Source organism: Babylonia areolata, chromosome 24 (assembly GCF_041734735.1).
Source record: "Babylonia areolata isolate BAREFJ2019XMU chromosome 24, ASM4173473v1, whole genome shotgun sequence".
NCBI classification, from domain to species: Eukaryota; Metazoa; Mollusca; class Gastropoda; order Neogastropoda; family Buccinidae; genus Babylonia; species Babylonia areolata.
The window spans coordinates 54,632,915-54,651,393 of record NC_134899.1 but is presented as its reverse complement, the minus strand read 5'-3'; the positions used below and the strand labels follow the sequence as shown (position 1 = coordinate 54,651,393).

The window sequence follows — 18,479 nt, the reverse complement described above, 5'->3', positions numbered from 1 at the left end:
ACACAAGGAAAAACGTCAAACCGTCAGTTAATGTTTGGTTGTCTGTGTTTGAACAAGCTTTGGCAGGAGCGTCACGAAGTGCTGGCAACTGGGCTGTTGAGAAAGTGAGAAAAAGGGGGGTGGGGAGAAGGGGGGGGGGGGTGTGTGAAGGGGGGATTGAATTGAATTGAATTTCTAAGGGTTATAGCACAAGCAAACAGTTGCTTTTTCTTATCCGGGCCTCGAAAGGGTTAACTGTCAAGAAGAAAAGATACGAAGTAAGACGACAAGAAATGAACAAATTTTCAACACACAACATCATAAAAAAGACATGGCCAAGAGAGAGAGAGAGAGGGGGGGGGGAGAACACACACACACACACACACACACACACACACACACACAGGGGGAGAGACAGACATACAGACAGACAGAGACAGAGTAACTCAGACAGAGAGACAGACAGAGGCAGACAGATAGACTGACCGACACAGAGAGACAGACAGACAGATAGACAGACACAGACAGATTAACCAGTTAACATCTACAAGACCACTACACTAATACTCCGATCCCCCTGTTACCACCTACCACCTTTCCTTCAAACGCCCTTCTCCACTGCCCCCCTCACCCCCATTCCCTGTGACCCCCCCCCCCCACCCCCCCCCCCCACCCCCCTCTGCTCCCGCCTCCCTGCATCCTGCCAGTGACGGTGAAAGTGAAACCCTGCATGGGTTACAATGGCTGAGCAGGAAGTGCTGATTGTCAGTGTGACCTTGACCAACAGCCCGCCATGGGACAGCCCCGGATCACAATGACGCCAGATTACAATCGGGGCAAGGGGGGTGAGGGGTGCGGGGGAGATATGACAATGGGGCCAGTCAACATTGGGACAGGCCCAGCTCTCAACCGGTCACGAGACCGTTTTTTGGGGTTGTTTTTTTTTTTTGTTGTTTTTTTTTAACTGAATAGATTTTATTTTCTGAGCGTAATACAGTAAGCAAAATAATGTTGCTGTTTTTTCATGCAGCCCTCTAAGGGGAAACAGTAACATGAACAAAGGGGTTGTCATTACAATTATCAGTACAGGATGGATATTATAGTCATGGATACATGCATGGTAATTTGACATTTACAGCACTAAATAGAGAAGAGATGAGAGGTATGAGGGGACAGATACAGAGGTAAAGAGACAGAGATAGAGTAAAAATTAACATAGGTCAAGATAATGATCAATCAATGAATAAAATGATATGATGAAAATATATAAAATAAAAACAAATTTAAAAAAGGAGGCTAAAATGTATGCACATGTTACAAAAAAAAAGGTAATAGAAAGGAGAGAGATATAAGGGGACAGAGAGAGAGAGAGAGAGAGAGAGAGTGACAGAGGGGAGAGAGACAGAAAATGAGAGATAGAGAGACAGACAGACAGACAAACACAGAGAGAGCCGAGAGAGAGAGAGAGGGGGTGGGGGGAGTGGGGGGGGGGAGAAGAAATGAGAGAAAGAGAAAATGAGAGAGAGAGAATCACGGGACCGTTTCTTTTTTCTTTTCTTTTTTCTTTTTTTACTGAAACTGTTTTTACCGATTTAGTTACCCCTTCATACCCCCCCCCCCCCCCGTGTGTGTGTGTGTGTGTGTGTGTTGACATGAGTGACTCCCCTTGTGGGGAGGTGGCCCTGTACTGGCGGTGGAAGAGCCCAACACATGACTATATATCAATGGCGGCATGCTTTGTCCATTGTTTGAACTGGAGCTATCACGTGACCTCGCTCGCCACATCATTTCCTGTTTGTGTTTCTGCCCTACACCTTCCGTGCTGAAGGGCGGGCTGACCTGATCTGACAGACAGGACTCACACTGAACAACTAAGGGCCAACAATCAACAATGGAAGGTCTCTGTATTGAACGACCTTTCGGCACCTACACCCTCGTTGTCAAACTAACACAATGGAAGACTTCAGATGAAGCCACAATGCACAAGGACTACAATGAAGGAGGTGGGGTGAGGGTGGGGGACACGGGAAGATCAGCACAGACTGAATATACACGGTGCAGACAATTTTGTGAATCTGGCAAGATGACTGCATCAGTTCAGCGACTGAATCGACTGACATCAAACTTGAGCAAATCACTACCCAAAATAGAATTTTTCTATTAAAAAAAAAGAAAAACTGAAAATGGATCACACCATCAACTAATGGAAATGATTTCGAAAGTGCTAGAAAACTGCCGATAAAGTAGGCGGTTACTATGGTGATGATAAGATTATGAATACTATCTATATCAACATATCTTTTATTCGAAAGTTCGTTTTTATTCATCCTGTGGTTTTAACAAAGAAAAGAGTAGGGCCAAGGACACATCCCTAAGGTACCCCTGACGTAACATGACTTACAGGAAGATCAACAGCAGACAGGCCCTTCTCACGCAAGAGACATGCCGTGAGTCAAGGAAATCCACTTACTTGACATCAGCTGACCTCGCCAAAGCCATTGATCATGACAGGAGGATTATCGGTGGTAGACTTGAAGAAAAATAAGTAGCAGTATTGACAGATGCCTAACAGCATAACCCAGTGTGCCTAGTCAGGCCTTGAGTGCATACAAATTTATATTTATCAGAGTGGATTTATCCTACAGAATTTTGCCACAGGACTACACTCATGTTGCCTTGGATTCTTTTACAGTGCGTAATGTGCGTGCTGCACACGGGACGTCGGTTTATCGTCTCATCAGAATGACTAGACGCTCAGCTCGATTTTCCAGTCAAACGTGGGAGGAAAGGTGAAGCCGGGATTCGAACCCAGATCTTCACGGACACTGTATTGACAGACAAGAAGCGTCTTCACCATTCTGTTGCCTCAGTCAGTGACATTGAACAAAGCTTGCCCATGTCCTGAGGACGGAATGGGGAAAGATCTCAACTCCAGCTGCCGGACTGGCGTCCATGCTTCTGTTACTGAGACGTTGACGTGCAACAGATGCTCGATACGGTTGACCTGTACATGTGCGTCAACATCGCCAGACACCATGCTGATGGGAGTGGTTAAATAGCCGAGTGGTTAAAGCGTTGGACTGTCAATCTGAGGGTCCCGGGTTCGAATCACGGTGAAGGCGCCTGGTGGGTAAAGGGTGGAGATTTTTACGATCTCCCAGGTCAACATATGTGCAGACCTGCTAGTGCCTGAACCCCCTTCGTGTGTATATGCAAGCAGAAGATCAAATACGCACGTTAAAGATCCTGTAATCCATGTCAGCGTTCGGTGGGTTATGGAAACAAGAACATACCCAGCATGCACACCCCCGAAAACGGAGTATGGCTGCCTACATGGCGGGGTAAAAAACGGTCATACACGTAAAAGCCCACTCGTGTGCATACGAGTGAAGGCAGAAGAAGAAGAAGCTGACGGGAGACGAGTCAGGAACGAGGTCAGATAAGAAAAGATGAGAAGGAAGAAGACAAGGAAAGACAAGGTACAGACAGAGGGCATTCCGAGAGATGAGGAGAGGAGAACTACAGCCGGAGGGAACAGGGGAGAGGAGAAGAAGGCACGTGCTGACAGCGAGTCCATCCAGTCCCTCAACTGTCCACTGCCGCGTCAGCACTCACCGCTCAGCCTGACTGACTGTGGTCAGACACAGACAACTGCACACACACACACACACACACACAGAGAGAGAGAGAGAGAGAGAGAGAGAGAAAAACACACAGACACAGACACACACACACACACACACACACACACACACACACACACACACACACAGGGAGAGAGAGAGAGAGAGAGATGTAGATGTTTTATTCATATAGGCCATAGCCCCTTAGAAGGGGGTACACATGGAATTGACATTAAGTCGCATATTACTACAAAGAAAAATTACGTTACATAAGCATTGCGTTGTTTGCGTTGAGAGAGAGAGAGAGAGAGAGAGAGAGAGAGAGAGAGACAGACACAGACACGCACGCACGCGCGCGCACACACACACACACACAGAGGGAGAGAGAGAAACACACAGACACACAGACACAGACACGCACGCACGCACGTACACACACACACACACAGATGGAGAGAGAGAGAGAGAGAGAGAGAGAGAGAGAGAGAGAGAGAGAGAGAGAGAAACACACACACACACACACACACACACACACACAGAGGGAGAGAGACACACACACACACACACACACAAAGACACACAGACACAGACACAGACACACACACACACACACACACACACACACACTTCGGTGAACAGACAGCCAAATTCACCAACCCACCACCCAACACTGTTCCAAGACCCCCTGCACATACACATATCTAATTGCGAGCGCATTGTTATTTCCCCACATACATCAGCCCTAGTGCTGCACTCTACAATAACCCCTGCCCCTCCTCCCGCCCCCCCCCCCCCCCCCCCCCCCGCATCCCCGCCCCCCCACACCCTCCCCCCAAACCTTCTCCTCCCCCTCCCCCTCCCCTTCCCCACTCCCTCATTCCGCTTTCATTCAACATGACCTTTCTAATCTTTCTGGTGTGCATTGTCAAACACTTCCTCGTGGCGCTGTTCGGGGCTGCACGTGACTGGACATTACGTCACGTCCGCTCGGGCTGACTACAAAGTTTCAGGCGTGTGTACAAGTGGGGCGTGGGACAGGCAGCAGGAGAGGACTGCAGCAAGGGAGGCACATCGGTGCTTCTCGCCACGCTCAGCTCTCAGCTCTCAGCCCGCAGCCTGCCGCCTTCACCAGCCTCTGTGGCCATGATACAGGTCAGTGCTAGGTGTGTCAGACTTCATCATCCATGATACAGGTCAGTGCTCTGTGTGTCAGACTTCATCATCCATGATGCAGGTCAGTGCTAGGTGTGTCAGACTTCATCATCCATGATACAGGTCAGTGCTAGGTGTGTCAGACTTCATGATAGAGGTCAGTGCTAGGTGTGTGAGGGTTAGGTGTGTGAGGGTTAGATGTGAGGTGTGTGAGGGTTAGGTGTTAGGTGTGTCAGGGTTAGGTGTGTCAGGGTTAGGTGTGTCAGGCTTCATTGGTGTCACTTTTCAGCCACTGACAGTCTCTGAGTTGGGTTAGTGTCAGACTTGCCAGGCTTCAGCTGAAATTCATAATGTGAATTTGATCTGAAACTTTCATTATTATTTTATCCCTGGTAAGTCTGACTGCAGAAGGAACGACTTTGTAATGTACTGTATGAAAATATGACATGAGTCTGGCTGCAGATAGAACGACCTTTTCTCATGTAAGTGTGAAAATATGACATGAGTCTGGCTGCAGATAGAACGATCTTTTGTCATGTAAGTGTGAAAATATGACGAATTAGTGTGGGTACAGAGAGAAAGACTTTTTGTAATGTTTAGTGTGAAAATATGACTTGGTCCTGCTGCAGAAAGATCGCCCTTTTTGTAATGCATTATGTGAAAATATGACTTATTAGTGTGGGTACAGCTTTTGTAATATATAGTATAAAAATTTGACTTATTAGTTTGGCTGCCTAAAGAACGACCTTTTTGTTAGTGTGAAAATATGACTCAGTCTGGATACAGAAAGAATGATTTTATCATGTGTACTAAAGCAGAAGACTGCCTGAACTGTGTTCTTGGATCTTGCAGTTCTTGAATTTACTTTACACAAATCAGAATGATATCAAGTTCATGCATTTCCTGATTCTTTTTTTTTTAGGAGAGCTCGCTAGACTTTGATTGAAGCAGTATCCGATTTATTTTAAACAGTGTGTAAATACGAGAAGGACATACATGGATGAACATTTGGTACAATTCATTCACAATGAAAAGACGGGAAGTGCATATAGGGTTTAACGTTTTTGATTAATCTATTCAGTGTGGAAAGAATGGAAATACAAGCTGGACTTAACGTATTGGTTTAATTTATATGGTGTGTCAAGACACTTAAGAATGAACATTTGGGTGTGGAAAGATGGAAGTACATATAGGATTGAACGTTTTGACTGGCATGCTAAACGATTTATACAGTGTGTTTATTTTTCATACAGTAACGAGGTATCACTCATGATACAACAGTTATTGATGTTGCCATACTTTGCGTTTCATTACAGACACCTGTCTCACCATGTCTCTACGATGATCAGTCTCCAGAAACTGGTGATCAGAAATTCATCAAACTGGTCTGAAAAAAACAAAACAAAAAAAACAACAAAAAAACTTGTGACAACATTTGCCGATAAACATTGGAAGTTGCCAAGTTAGGTCTGCACATGCTTTAAACCCATAACTGCACGAAGTCTTTGCCAAGAGCGCTGAGAGGCAGAAAAGCATGCGGCCTGTGACGTCACTCTGCTTGGCAGTGTTCCTGTCTGTCATGTGCGTGCCGTGTGTGAGGAGCCATGGCAACACCTCCAGCATGCTGGACCCCTGGTCCCCTGGTCCCGTGTCGCACGTCGCGCCACGTGCTGTCATTCGGTGTGACAAGTTCTGCTGTAACTGTAACGGCAAGAAGGCGCGTTGCACGGGCCAGAACCGCAGCTTGCCCTACCTGCCTCGCCTGCCGCCCCAAATCCGCGACTTCCGGTTGTTCCGCGCTCAGTACAATCACTTGACTCGTACAATGATGCACAATCTCTCCAACTTTCAGCTGACGATGGTGAACCTCACGAACAACAGGATCCAACATATTGATCCAGATACTTTTGCAGACTTTCTCAAGATGGAGTTACTGGATCTGAGCATCAACCTCATCCCCATTCCTGAGCTGCGAGCGACGCTGAAAGGATTGCACAGCACCACCCTCACGACATTAGCCCTGGGCGACATGGGGTATTCGTCCCTTCCAGATAACTTCTTTGACATGTTTTCCAACAGAACCTTCAAGAAGGTCGACTTACAGCACAACAATTTTAAGACATTCAACAGCGCTCTTTTTTCCCCTTTTTGGCGCACCGACACAGTCTACATGGCTCTGAATAAGATACGTGACGTCAACATGTCCATGAAGATCAACATCAAGATCTTGATCTTAAAGGAAAACTGGCTGGAAGAATTCCCCGATCTGTCCCTGAACAAGTCGCAGACAGCCGGGGACAAGGAGTGCAAAGAGGGGTTCTACTACCTGCAGGCTCTGGACGTGTCCGGCAATCTGCTGCGGCGTATCCGCCCTGACTTCCTGCGAGGCGACTGCTTCCCCCACCTCAGACACTTGGACATCAGTTCAGCGGTGCAGCTCGACACTCTGGAGAACCAGGTTATCGCTGATCTGCCGAAACTGCTCACGTTTGTGGTGAGCCGGATGAAGATCACACACTACCAACCCTTTGCCTTCAACAGCTCATCGCTCACAAACCTCCAGCTGGACGGAAATTCACGTCTGGACTATCAGAAAATGGATTTTAACCGAGCGTTTAAATACTGCCCAAATCTTCAGGTACGTTTAAACCCCATCTCTCTCTTGGCACGCTCGCGCGTATCATGAGCCTTGCAAGCTTGCGCGTTATGTGTGTGTGTGTGTGGGTGTGTGTGTGTGTGTGAGTGTGTGTGTGTGTGTGTGTAAGTGTGTGTGTGTGTGTGTGTGTGTGTGTGTGTGTGTGTGTAAAATTGAAATGACAATTTTCTTACAGGTTCCTTAAGTTAGAATATTCTAAGCCATACTAATTTTTTCCCATGCAGAAAAGATAGCTACAGGGGGTAAATGAATACTGAATTTGAAGATAAGTTAGCATGGGTATTCTCACGAATGTCTGTGAACTGAATACATTCTGATGTCATTGGGTCTCCTCATGACTCCTGCATTAAAAACAAGTAAGTCACCTGAACAGCATCCCAGCAATCTGTCTTGGATTCTGGGACTTTCCATGCCCTGTTCTCATGGTGACCTCTGTGTCAGTCCCCTTCCACTTCCATGCATAGGGTGAGTTTCTGTCAAGGTCTTTGGTGTTGGCAGATTTATGAGGAACTGTCGTTGGAAGGATGTGGTAGTGATCTTCACATTGGAGGGGACACTCAGTCTAGTTCCGCGAGTACGATTATTGTTGTCAGCAGAGGACTTGATAGTCGGTGCCCTGCATAATTATGTTGAATCAGAACAGGCACTACTGAATATCACCAAAGTGACTCAGAAACAGTGCAGGGTCTCCTCTAGTGTGTGGCCTAGTGGCGACGTAACGTTGATAGTTCCCTGTGGACTGCAGCAGACGAACACGGGTGTGGATGTGGATGAGCAGCTCGGAATGAGTGGCATGGCATTGTGTGGCATGGGAGTAATGGGAGTAATGAGGCGGCGCCGGTGACGGCGACCAAATGGACCTTTAGCATCAGCCAAACTGTAGGGGTGTCTGTAAGTTGTCTTCTGTGGTCAATGTTAGGAAAGTCAGTGATCACCTTACCTTTCCTCACTTTCTTTGAATATACGTTTACAACTGGATAGAGGATAGCAAAGCAAAGACGTGTGTTGTGTTTCATGCGTTGTGCCATGAACAGAAACTGAGCATCAGTGATACCAAGCTGGACATGACCACGAAGCAGATGTTTTTCTTCCTGCTGCCCCTCAAGTCGGTGCGAGAGCTCAAAATGTTGAGAACGAGACATGGCACCATCCCTCCAGATCTCCTCTGGCGTCTGCCCAAACTTGAGGTCTGTTCAAACACCATGCCCATCCTCCTCCTCTATCCACTGTCCTCTTCTGTCCTCTATACTCTTCTATCCTCTGTCCATTTCTGTCCTCTTCTGTCCTCTGTCCTCTTCTATCCTCTGTCCTCTTCTGTCCTCTTCTGTCCTCTGTCCTCTTCTGTCCACTGTCCATTTCTGTCCTCTTCTGTCCTCTGTACTCTTCTATCCTCTGTCCATTTCTGTCCTCTTCTGTCCTCTGTCCTCTTCTGTCCTCTGTCCATTTCTGTCCTCTTCTGTCCACTGTCCTCTTCTGTCCACTGCCCTTTTCTGTCCTCTTCTGTCCTCTGTCCTCTTCTGTCCACTGTCCTTTTCTGTCCTCTTCTGTCCTCTGTCCTCTTCTGTCCACTGTCCTCTTCTGTTCTCTTCTGTCCTCTCCTGTCCACTGTCCTCTTCTGTCCACTGTCATCTTATGTCCACTGTCCTCTGTCCTCTGTTCTCTTCTGTCCACTGCCCTCTTCTGTCCTCTTCTATCCTGTGTCCTTTTCTGTCCTCGTCTGTCCTCTGTCCTCTTCTGTCCACTGTCCTCTTCTGTCCACTGTCCTGTCCACTGTCCTCTTCTGTCCACTGTCCTGTCCACTGTCCTCTTCTGTCCACTGTCCTCTTCTGTCCACTGTCCTCTGTCCTCTTCTGTCCACTGTCCTCTTCTGTCCACTGTCCTCTGTCCTCTTCTCTCCACTGTCCTCTTCTGTCCACTGTCCTCTTCTGTCCTCTTCTGTCCACTGTCCTCTTCTGTCCACTGTCCTCTTCTGTCCTCTTCTGTCCACTGTCCTCTTCTGTCCACTGTCCACTGTTCTCTTCTATCCACTGTCCTCTTCTGTCCACTGTCCACTGTCCTCTTCTGTCCACTGTCCTCTTCTGTCCACTGTCCTCTTCTGTCCACTGTCCACTGTTCTCTTCTATCCACTGTCCTCTTCTGTCCACTGTCCTCCTCTGTCCTCTTCTGTCCACTGTCCTCCTCTGTCCTCTTCTGTCCAATTTCCTCTTCTGTCCAATTTCCTCTTCTGTCTTCTTCTGTCCACTGTTCTCTTCTGTCCACTTTCCTCTTCTGTCCACTGTCCTCTTCTTTCCTCTTCTGTCCACTGTCCTCTTCTGTCCTCTGTCCTCTTCTGTCCAATTTCCTCTTCTGTCCAATTTCCTCTTCTGTCTTCTTCTGTCCACTGTCCTCTTCTGTCCACTTTCCTCTTCTGTCCACTGTCCTCTTCTTTCCTCTTCTGTCCACTGTCCTCTTCTGTCCTCTGTCCTCTTCTGTCCAATTTCCTCTTCTGTCCAATTTCCTCTTCTGTCTTCTTCTGTCCACTGTCCTCTTCTGTCCACTTTCCTCTTCTGTCCACTGTCCTCTTCTGTCCTCTGTCCTCTTCTGTCCAGTGCCCTCCTCTTCTGTCCACACACACACACACACACACACATACATACATCCACGTTGTTGATGATGTGACGTTACAGCAGGTTACTAGTGTGCGTTACGAAGACACAGTGTGTGTGTGTGTGTGTGTGTGTGACAGACGCTGGTGTACACAGGAGCCAACATCAACTCGTACGGTCTGGGCAGAGCCCTGGAGAATGTGACCAGCCTCGTGAGGCTGAACGTCCAGGCGAACGGCATCACGGAGGTGAACGAAACCACCCTGCCCGCGCCCTTTCGCTATCACGTGCAGTGGATCGACCTCTCACAGAACCCCTTCTCCTGCACCTGCAGGATGCTCTGGTTCAGAAAGTGGGTCCTTTTCTGCTGGAACACAGCGTGGCAATGATGATGAGACAGACTCATAGAATGGACGAATCAGGACAGACAGACCAGTTCAGTTCAGTTACTCAAGGAGGCGTCACTGCGTTCGGACAAATCCATATACGCTGCACCACATCTACTAAGCAGATGCCTGATCAGCAGCGTAACCCAACGCGCTTAGTCAGGCCTCGAGAGGAATTTTATTAATTTGTGTTCATTGCCAGGCAATCTTATATTTAGTTCATGTATATAATGATCCTTTTTTTGAATAGCATGCAGGTCAGTTACTGCCTAATTAGCTTTAATTTTAGGCTCTGGCAGTATAAAAATATTAATAAATCATCATCATCGAGAAGAAGAAGAAAAGATCAAAAGACCTAACGTAACTGCATGGTGACAGAGCCAATGGACGGACAGAAAAAGACCTAACTGTTAACATGGATCTACGGATGGTGATGAGATCTTGTTGAGAAGAGAGACACCATCATTGTCAGTTGATGTCCAATCACTTAATCCCTTCCACCACTGGACTGACAGCAGCAACAACCAGCAGCCTAACACGTGTGTGTGTGTGTGTGTGTGTGTGTGTGTGTGTGCGTATTTGTGTCCCTGTGTGTGTGTGTGTGTGTGTGTGTGTGTGTGTGTGTGTGTGTGTGTGTGTGCTTACGTCCCTGTGTGTATTTGTATTTGCGAGTGTGCGTGTGTGTATGTGTGTGTGTGTGTGTGTGTGTGTGTGTGTGTGTGTGTGTGTTTGTGTGTATTTGTGTCCCTGTGTGTGTGTGTGTGTGTGTGTGTGCGCGCGCGCGCGCAGTGTATTTATGTGTGTATGTCCGTGTGTGTGTAAATGGGTGTGTGTGCTTGCGTCCATCTGTGTGTGTGTGTGTGTGTGTGTGTCCCTGTGTATGTGTGTGTTTGCGTGCGTGCGTGCGCGTGCGCGCGCGCGCGCGCGTGTGTGTGTGTGCAGCTGGGTGGACACCGTGCGGAAGAAGGGCAACGTGACCATCAACAAGTTCCAGTCCCGCCAGTACCGGTGCCGCACCCCGGAGAACATGGCCGAGACGCCGCTCCACGAGTTCCGCCCCACGGCGGAGAGCTGCGCCGTCAGGAACCCCCTCATTTTGGTGGGCGTGGTGGGCGCCGCCTTCCTGCTCGGGCTGCTGTTGCTGCTGGCCGCCGTCTATCGCTACCGTTGGCACCTCCGCTACTACGTCTACCTCCTGAGGCGGCGGCGCCAGTATGTGCAGGTAGTGTGCAGGACTGGGAACAGTGATCGTTCTTTATCCAAGGTGTGGTCTCTTCTTCCTGGCTAATACCCATCCGTCACAAAAAAATGTCCATATATAGGAAGGGCGGGTGTACGGGGGAGTAAGATGACGACGATGATGATAGTGATGATGGCAGTGATGATGGCAGGTATTAGACAGTGGAGTGAAGAAGACGATGACGAGAGTGATGGTAAAGACAGTGGTGATGATGATACCGATGATGGTGAGTGAGGAGAATGGCGATGGTGATGATGATAGTGATGGTGATGACAGTGGTGATGACAGTGGTGACACTGAATGAGGAGAACAGTGATGGTGATGATGACGACGAGCAAGGTACACTTGTCATACCTGCAGGTGCCCGGTAATGCTGGTGAGGGGGAACAGATGGTCCTGTGTATCACGCCTACCTGGGCACACCGTTACACCTGTTACAGGTGCCTGGCATGCTGTGGTGTCACACCTGTTACAGGTGCCGGGTGCAGTGTGGTGTTACACCTGTTACAGGTGCCGGGTGCAGTGTGGTGTCACACCTGTTACAGGTGCCGGGTGCAGTGTGGTGTTACACCTGTTACAGGTGCCGGGTGAAGTGTGGTGTTACACCTGTTACAGGTGCCGGGTGAAGTGTGGTGTCACACCTGTTACAGGTGCCGGGTGCAGTGTGGTGTCACACCTGTTACAGGTGCCGGGTGCAGTGTGGTGTCACACCTGTTACAGGTGCCGGGTGCAGTGTGGTGTTACACCTGTTACAGGTGCCGGGCGGCCTGCTGACGGAGAACGGGGACCAGGTGGCCATGTTCCCCTATGACGCCTACCTGGCTCACAGCCCCAAGGACCTGGACTGGGTGGTGGACACCCTTCTGCCCATTGTGGAGGGCGAGCACGGCCTGAAGGTCTTTGTGGAGGAGAGGGACAGTGCCCCTGGTGCCATCCTGGATAACATCGCCAGGTGATGTGATGACACGTGTTGTGTGATGGTTTGTGCTGTGTTGTACTGTCCTGTACTGTTTTATTACAGTGCTCCCGGCAACATCCTGGATAACATCGCCAGGTGCTGTCATGACACGTGTTGTGTGATGGTTTGTGCTGTGTTGTACTGTCCTGTACTGTTTTATTACAGTGCTCCCGGCAACATCCTGGATAACATCGCCAGGTGATGACACGTGTTGCGTAATGTTTTGTGCTGTGTTGTACTGACGATGGCGCTTCACAGGTACATGGACGATGATTGACAATTTACAGGTGCATGGACAATGATTGACTGACGATGACACTTCACAGGTACATGGACAATGACTGACGATGACACTTTACAGGTACATGGACAATGACTTACGATGACACTTTACAGGTACATGGACGATGATTGACGATGATTGACGATGACACTTTACAGGTACATGGACTATGATTGACTGACGATGACACTTTACAGATACATGGACGATGACTGACGATGACACTTTACAGGTATGGACAATGACTGACGATGACACTTTACAGGTACATGGACGATGACTGACTGACGATGACACTTTACAGGTACATGGACGATGACTGACGATGACACTTTACAGGTACATGGACGATGACTGACGATGACACTTTACAGGTACATGGACGATGACTGACTGACGATGACACTTTACAGGTACATGGACGATGACTGACGATGACACTTTACAGGTACATGGACGAAAGCGCGCGAGTGATGCTGCTGATCAGCGACCACTACAACCGGGAGGGCTGGCGGCAGGGGGAGTTCGAGCACGTGCTGTTCGCCGCCTTCGAGCAGCACAAGGACGTCATCGTGCTGTTGCTGGGCGACGTGGAGGCGGGCAGGATGACGCGGGACATGCGCCGCATGCTGACCCGGGGGACCTTCCTGCAGTGGGGGGACAGCCAGGAGGCACAGACCGCCTTCCTCAACGGGCTCAAGGTGGCGCTGAAAACTCAGGACGTCAACCTCCAGTCCATCTGCTGAGCGCCACAAGCCAGACTTTTCCGTGCGTCAGTGTCTCCCTTTGGCCAATGACGGGGCCGAGCTGAAGCAACAGCACCACCCTTTGTAGCAATATCTCAAGCACTGACTACGGTCACATCTCGCTGAGCTCAGGAACTGGCTAAAACCAGCACAGACATAACTGAAGTGATGAAGTATGTCCATTGTCACTGTTTTGGAATGAAGAAGAAGTACCTTTTACCAGTCCGCCAATTGAAAGACAGCAAACGCACCTGTAAAGTTCCTGGTGCTCTAAAGTGCAAATGCTTGTACCCAGGTATCGGATTTCTTAGTGCATGTGCATGATTCTTGTATCAAGACATCCGATTTATTCAGCACTTGTGCATGCTTGTGTCAAGACATCCGATTTATTCGGTGCATGTGCGTTCTTGTACCTATACTTGTCCATGCTTGCATGAAGACATCCGTTTTATTCGCTGCATGTGCGTTCTTGTACCTATACTTGTGCATGCTTGTGTCACGACATCCGATTTATTCGGTGCATGTGCGTTCTTGTACCTATACTTGTCCATGCTTGCATGAAGACATCCGATTTATTCGGTGCATGTGCGGTTCTTGTACCTATACTTGTGCATGCTTGTATCACGACATCCGATTTATTCGCTGCATGTGCGTTCTTGTACCTAGACATCCGATTTATTCAGTACTTGTGCATGCTTGTATGAAGACATCCGATTTATTCGCTGCATGTGCGTTCTTGTACCTAGACATCCGATTTATTCAGTACTTGTGCATGCTTGTATCAAGACATCCGATTTATTCATTGCATGTGCGTTCTCGTACCTAGACATCCAATTTATTCATTGTGTGTGGATACTTATACCAAGATAACTGATTTATTCAAAGCATGTCAATGCTTGACCTTAGATATCAGATTTATTCATTGCATGCGGATGCTTGTTCCTAGACATCTGATTTATTAGTGCATGTGGAAAGTTCGGGCGGTACCCTGCCCGTGGTACTGCGTTGTCAGGTGGGGGTGATAGCTCTGGTGCCTGCTGTTCCCCGTGTGTGTTACAGCTGTTGTGTGTTGTCCTACACACTTCCTGTTGTTGTACAAACTGTCTGTGTTACAGCTGCTGTGTGTTGTCCTACACACTTCCTGTTGTTGTACAAACTGTCTGTGTGACAGGTGCTCTGTGTTGTCCAACACACTTCCTGTTGTTGTACAAACTGTCTGTGTGACAGCTGTTATGTGTTGTCCTACACACTTCCTGTTGTTGTACAAACTGTCTGTGTTACAGCTGCTGTGTGTTGTCCTACACACTTCCTGTTGTTGTACAAACTGTCTGTGTGACAGTTGCTCTGTGTTGTCCTACACACTTCCTGTTGTTGTACAAACTGTGTTACAGCTATTCTGTGTTGTCCTACACACTTCCTGTTGTTGTACAAACTGTGTTACAGCTACTCTGTGTTGTCCTACACACTTCCTGTTGTTGTACAAACTGTCTGTGTGGGGTGAGTCCTGTCAGTGTCTTCAGTGTCGGCAGATTCATGGGGGGCTGTTGTTTGCGGGACATGGTGGCGGTCTCCACTCTGGGAGGGACGCTCACTCAGTCTGACTTCGCGACTAAACCATTATTGTCGTTAGTAGGGGGCTTAGTAGGTGGTGTCCTAAGTACGTTGAATCAGAACAGGCACCACTGAACACCACCGAAGTGACTCAGTGCAGGGTCTCCTCTGGTGTGTGGCCTCCTGGCGACCTAACATCGATGGCTCCCTGCGGACTGTCTGTGTGACAGGTGCTCTGTGTTGTCCAACACACTTCCTGTTGTTGTACAAACTGTCTGTGTGACAACTGTTCTGTGTTGTCCAGCTCAATTATAAGCACACTACACTGATTGATATTTCATTGTCATATGACCGCAATACAGATCTATCAAATTTTTAAAAACTTTCCCTGTCTTTGTCGTGGCTTTTCGGTTTCAATGAAAAATTTTAACCAGAACAAAATCACAAAAGGGGCTTAATGTCGCACATTATCATCCTAAATTCCTGGAGCTGAATTTAGGATTCTAAAGTGGGAAGGAAAGAATCACAGTTTAGCATCCCGCTAAATTCCTGGAGCTGAATTTAGGATTCTAAAGTGGGAAGGAAAGAATCACAGTTTAGCATCCCGCTAAATTCCTGGAGCTGAATTTAGGATTCTAAAGTGGGAAGGAAAGAATCACAGCGGATTGGTGGGTTGGTTCATCGGTAACTGAGTTTAGGACGGATTGGTGGGTTGGCACAGCATTTTCTCTTCAGGCCATCGCTATCCTCTTTTCGTTGTTTCCATAAATAAAGAGTCGTAACTGTATTTAGTCTTTTTTGTCTTGAGTTCAAAATGTGTCTTTGGCAGTATGTGTGCTCTGGGTCACTTCTCGACGGGATTTCTTTCTTTCTTTTTTTTTTTTTAATTCATTGACTCATCAGGTTGTGACTGGTCGTACATGCAATGAACATACATTTTACAACTGATAGACCCCAAATTACTTTTTCCTGCTCTCCAATCACAAATAAGCTGAGTTATTTAGAATCAACCAACCAGATAGATTTAACTGGAACACAATACATACATCTTCTGCCACATTATACCGAGAACTGTCAGGAAATTCTAGTCTGTAAAAAAAATTTTTTTTTTTTTTAAATGCAGTGCGGCCTTTCCTTTTTCCTTTCAAACTAAACATGAAATTTCAAAAATAAAAACCCACATACTCGCAAAGGCCTCAAAACAGAGTGCAGCCATCTTATTGAGAATTTATAAAATAAAATATAGAGCAGGATGAATTCAATCTGTGCAAATTGCCAAATAAAAACTTCCTATCAGTATTTCACATTTCAAGCAATCGATACCACCTTGTCTTTATTCAACCCACATTGTACAACGAATAAAAGGCAAATCTAGCAATAGTGAAAATATTGGTAAAATTTAGGTGGCAAGCATCTTTTATGACGGAGGCGGAGGAGCGCACTAATTTTCCAATTCAATCTAATTTTCTACCTTATTTCAACTGATGTCCAATCATGTCTATAAAAAAATATCTTGATAGCATAAACACTCACACAATCAAAAAATAAAAAATGAAAAAAAATGAAGAAAAAGAAAAGAAAAGAGAAGATAATGGATACCGTAACCCGGAACGGAAAAGATTCAGGGATATATCATTAACATGACTCCAACCCGGAACGGAAAAGATTCAAGGGATATATCATTAACATGACTCCAACCCGGTCAATCGTCTGCAGGTTTCAATTCAACGGTGACAGAGAGGTTGTCACGTGACAATCCTTTAAAGATGGAAAGCAACAACAACACTAGATAATAATCACGTAAATCTGCTCTGTTTAAGAATCGCTTTCAATATAAAAACAATCACCACAAAAGCCGCAATGACTGTCCAAGGGAGAGCACTGTGCCACGCTGTCTGTTGGAAGAAAAAAAGTATTCCACAAGGAGGACTGACAGCCACAGCCAGCTGAGCACAACTAAAGCAACGACTTCATTGTTTATTTACTCCTTTGTTTGCCGACAAAACAGCACCGATTTTTGTGAAGATATGCAAAGATTCTAAAAGGACAAAGTCATAAAAATTTCAGCAAAATAGTTGACCGAGTTATGAAAGTGTAGGTAATCATTTACGCCGCCCACGACTGAGGTACGGCTAACGTTTCAAACATGGAGTTGGCAACACGATAACACAAATGAGACGTTGAAGGCAAAAACGAATGATAAAGACACAATTTACCGGCAATGACACTGACGTACTATGACTGACGATAGTACTATGCACCGGCGGCTTTACATTGGAATTAGCGTGACTTAACCAAGTACTACGTGCTTTGAAATAACACCACAGAGAGTGGCCATCAGTAGTCAGTGGAAATGCGCTTTAATCAGAATGGCACCAAAGCGCGTACAGTAACTGTAGAGTGCTAAGTGCTTTACAAACTTAAGACAGAGTGCATAACTACAGAGTTCCACGCTCAGTTTCCATTGACACGTACCAGCAGAGCCGTGTGTAACTACACAGTAATATAAGTGAAAAATCCAACATAAGAATATCTGCCATCGCTGTTTGCAGGTAACGTATATTATCAAAACTTTATTTAGTTTATTATTCCATAAGAACAAACTTCTTTTTTTTCCAAAAGCTATGAAATCAATGGAGACTCCAGAGTTCCAGTTTCAGTATCAAGGTGTCAAAGTGTACGTGCAGGCTGATCCATAGCCGCTACACCACATCAAAAACTGATCGGAAAAAGTGGGGGGGGGGGGGGATGTGAATTACATTATTGCATTCCTCACTCACTCACATCCATTTAAACAGCAACAACTTTTCATATCCCCTTAATCAAAACAAAACCTGTCAACCACACATCCGATCATCAACGGGCACAAGAAAAAAAAAAAGAAAAAGAAACCTTGACCCAGTTTCTGCCCCGTTTGCACACGACCCTGCACCGACTCACCCCCATACCAACACCGTAATGACGGCGAAACAACGAAACAATCATACAGCACTCACAACGCTTTTGACAGCTGAGTCTAGTGCCTTTACTCCACCAGACTTAATCCGGTGAATAACTATTTTCACAACTGCCTTTCTGACAACACTTCCACAAGTTGCAACTAGAACCATGTGATCAAAACAAAACTGTGCCCCTGCCCATGAGGTTAGAGGTTAAAGGTCTCACAGCCTTTATAGCCAGCGGGGCATTGACTTCATTTTCACAATGGAACTTTTTATGATCAATATAATCTTTTTTTGGTCATCTGTTTCGTATATTTATTCATTTATTTACTTGTTTATTTATTTCATATGTTTTGTTGTTGTTGTTTTGCGCATTGT

The 18,479-nt window shown here is 46.8% G+C and overlaps 1 protein-coding gene across 1 annotated transcript; it reads left to right on the top strand.

The window, feature by feature from the left end:
- Positions 1-4,617: 4,617 nt before the first annotated feature.
- LOC143298547 (toll-like receptor 2 type-2) lies at positions 4,618-14,210 on the top strand. The gene is made up of 7 exons (XM_076611416.1): positions 4,618-4,754; positions 6,071-7,392; positions 8,445-8,597; positions 10,136-10,347; positions 11,324-11,603; positions 12,377-12,573; positions 13,311-14,210. Exons 2-7 carry the CDS (start codon positions 6,289-6,291, stop codon positions 13,606-13,608), a joined length of 2,244 nt encoding a protein of 747 aa, XP_076467531.1. The 5' UTR covers positions 4,618-4,754; positions 6,071-6,288; the 3' UTR covers positions 13,609-14,210.
- Positions 14,211-18,479: the final 4,269 nt, after the last annotated feature.

Coding starts and splice junctions, on each gene's coding strand:
- LOC143298547 (XM_076611416.1), top strand. CDS start 6,289: ATGCGGCCTGTGACGTCACTCTGCTTGGCAGTGTTCCTGTCTGTCATG. Junction 8,598..10,135: donor GGCGTCTGCCCAAACTTGAG/GTCTGTTCAAAC, acceptor TGTGTGTGACAG/ACGCTGGTGTACACAGGAGC. Junction 11,604..12,376: donor GGCGGCGCCAGTATGTGCAG/GTAGTGTGCAGG, acceptor CACCTGTTACAG/GTGCCGGGCGGCCTGCTGAC.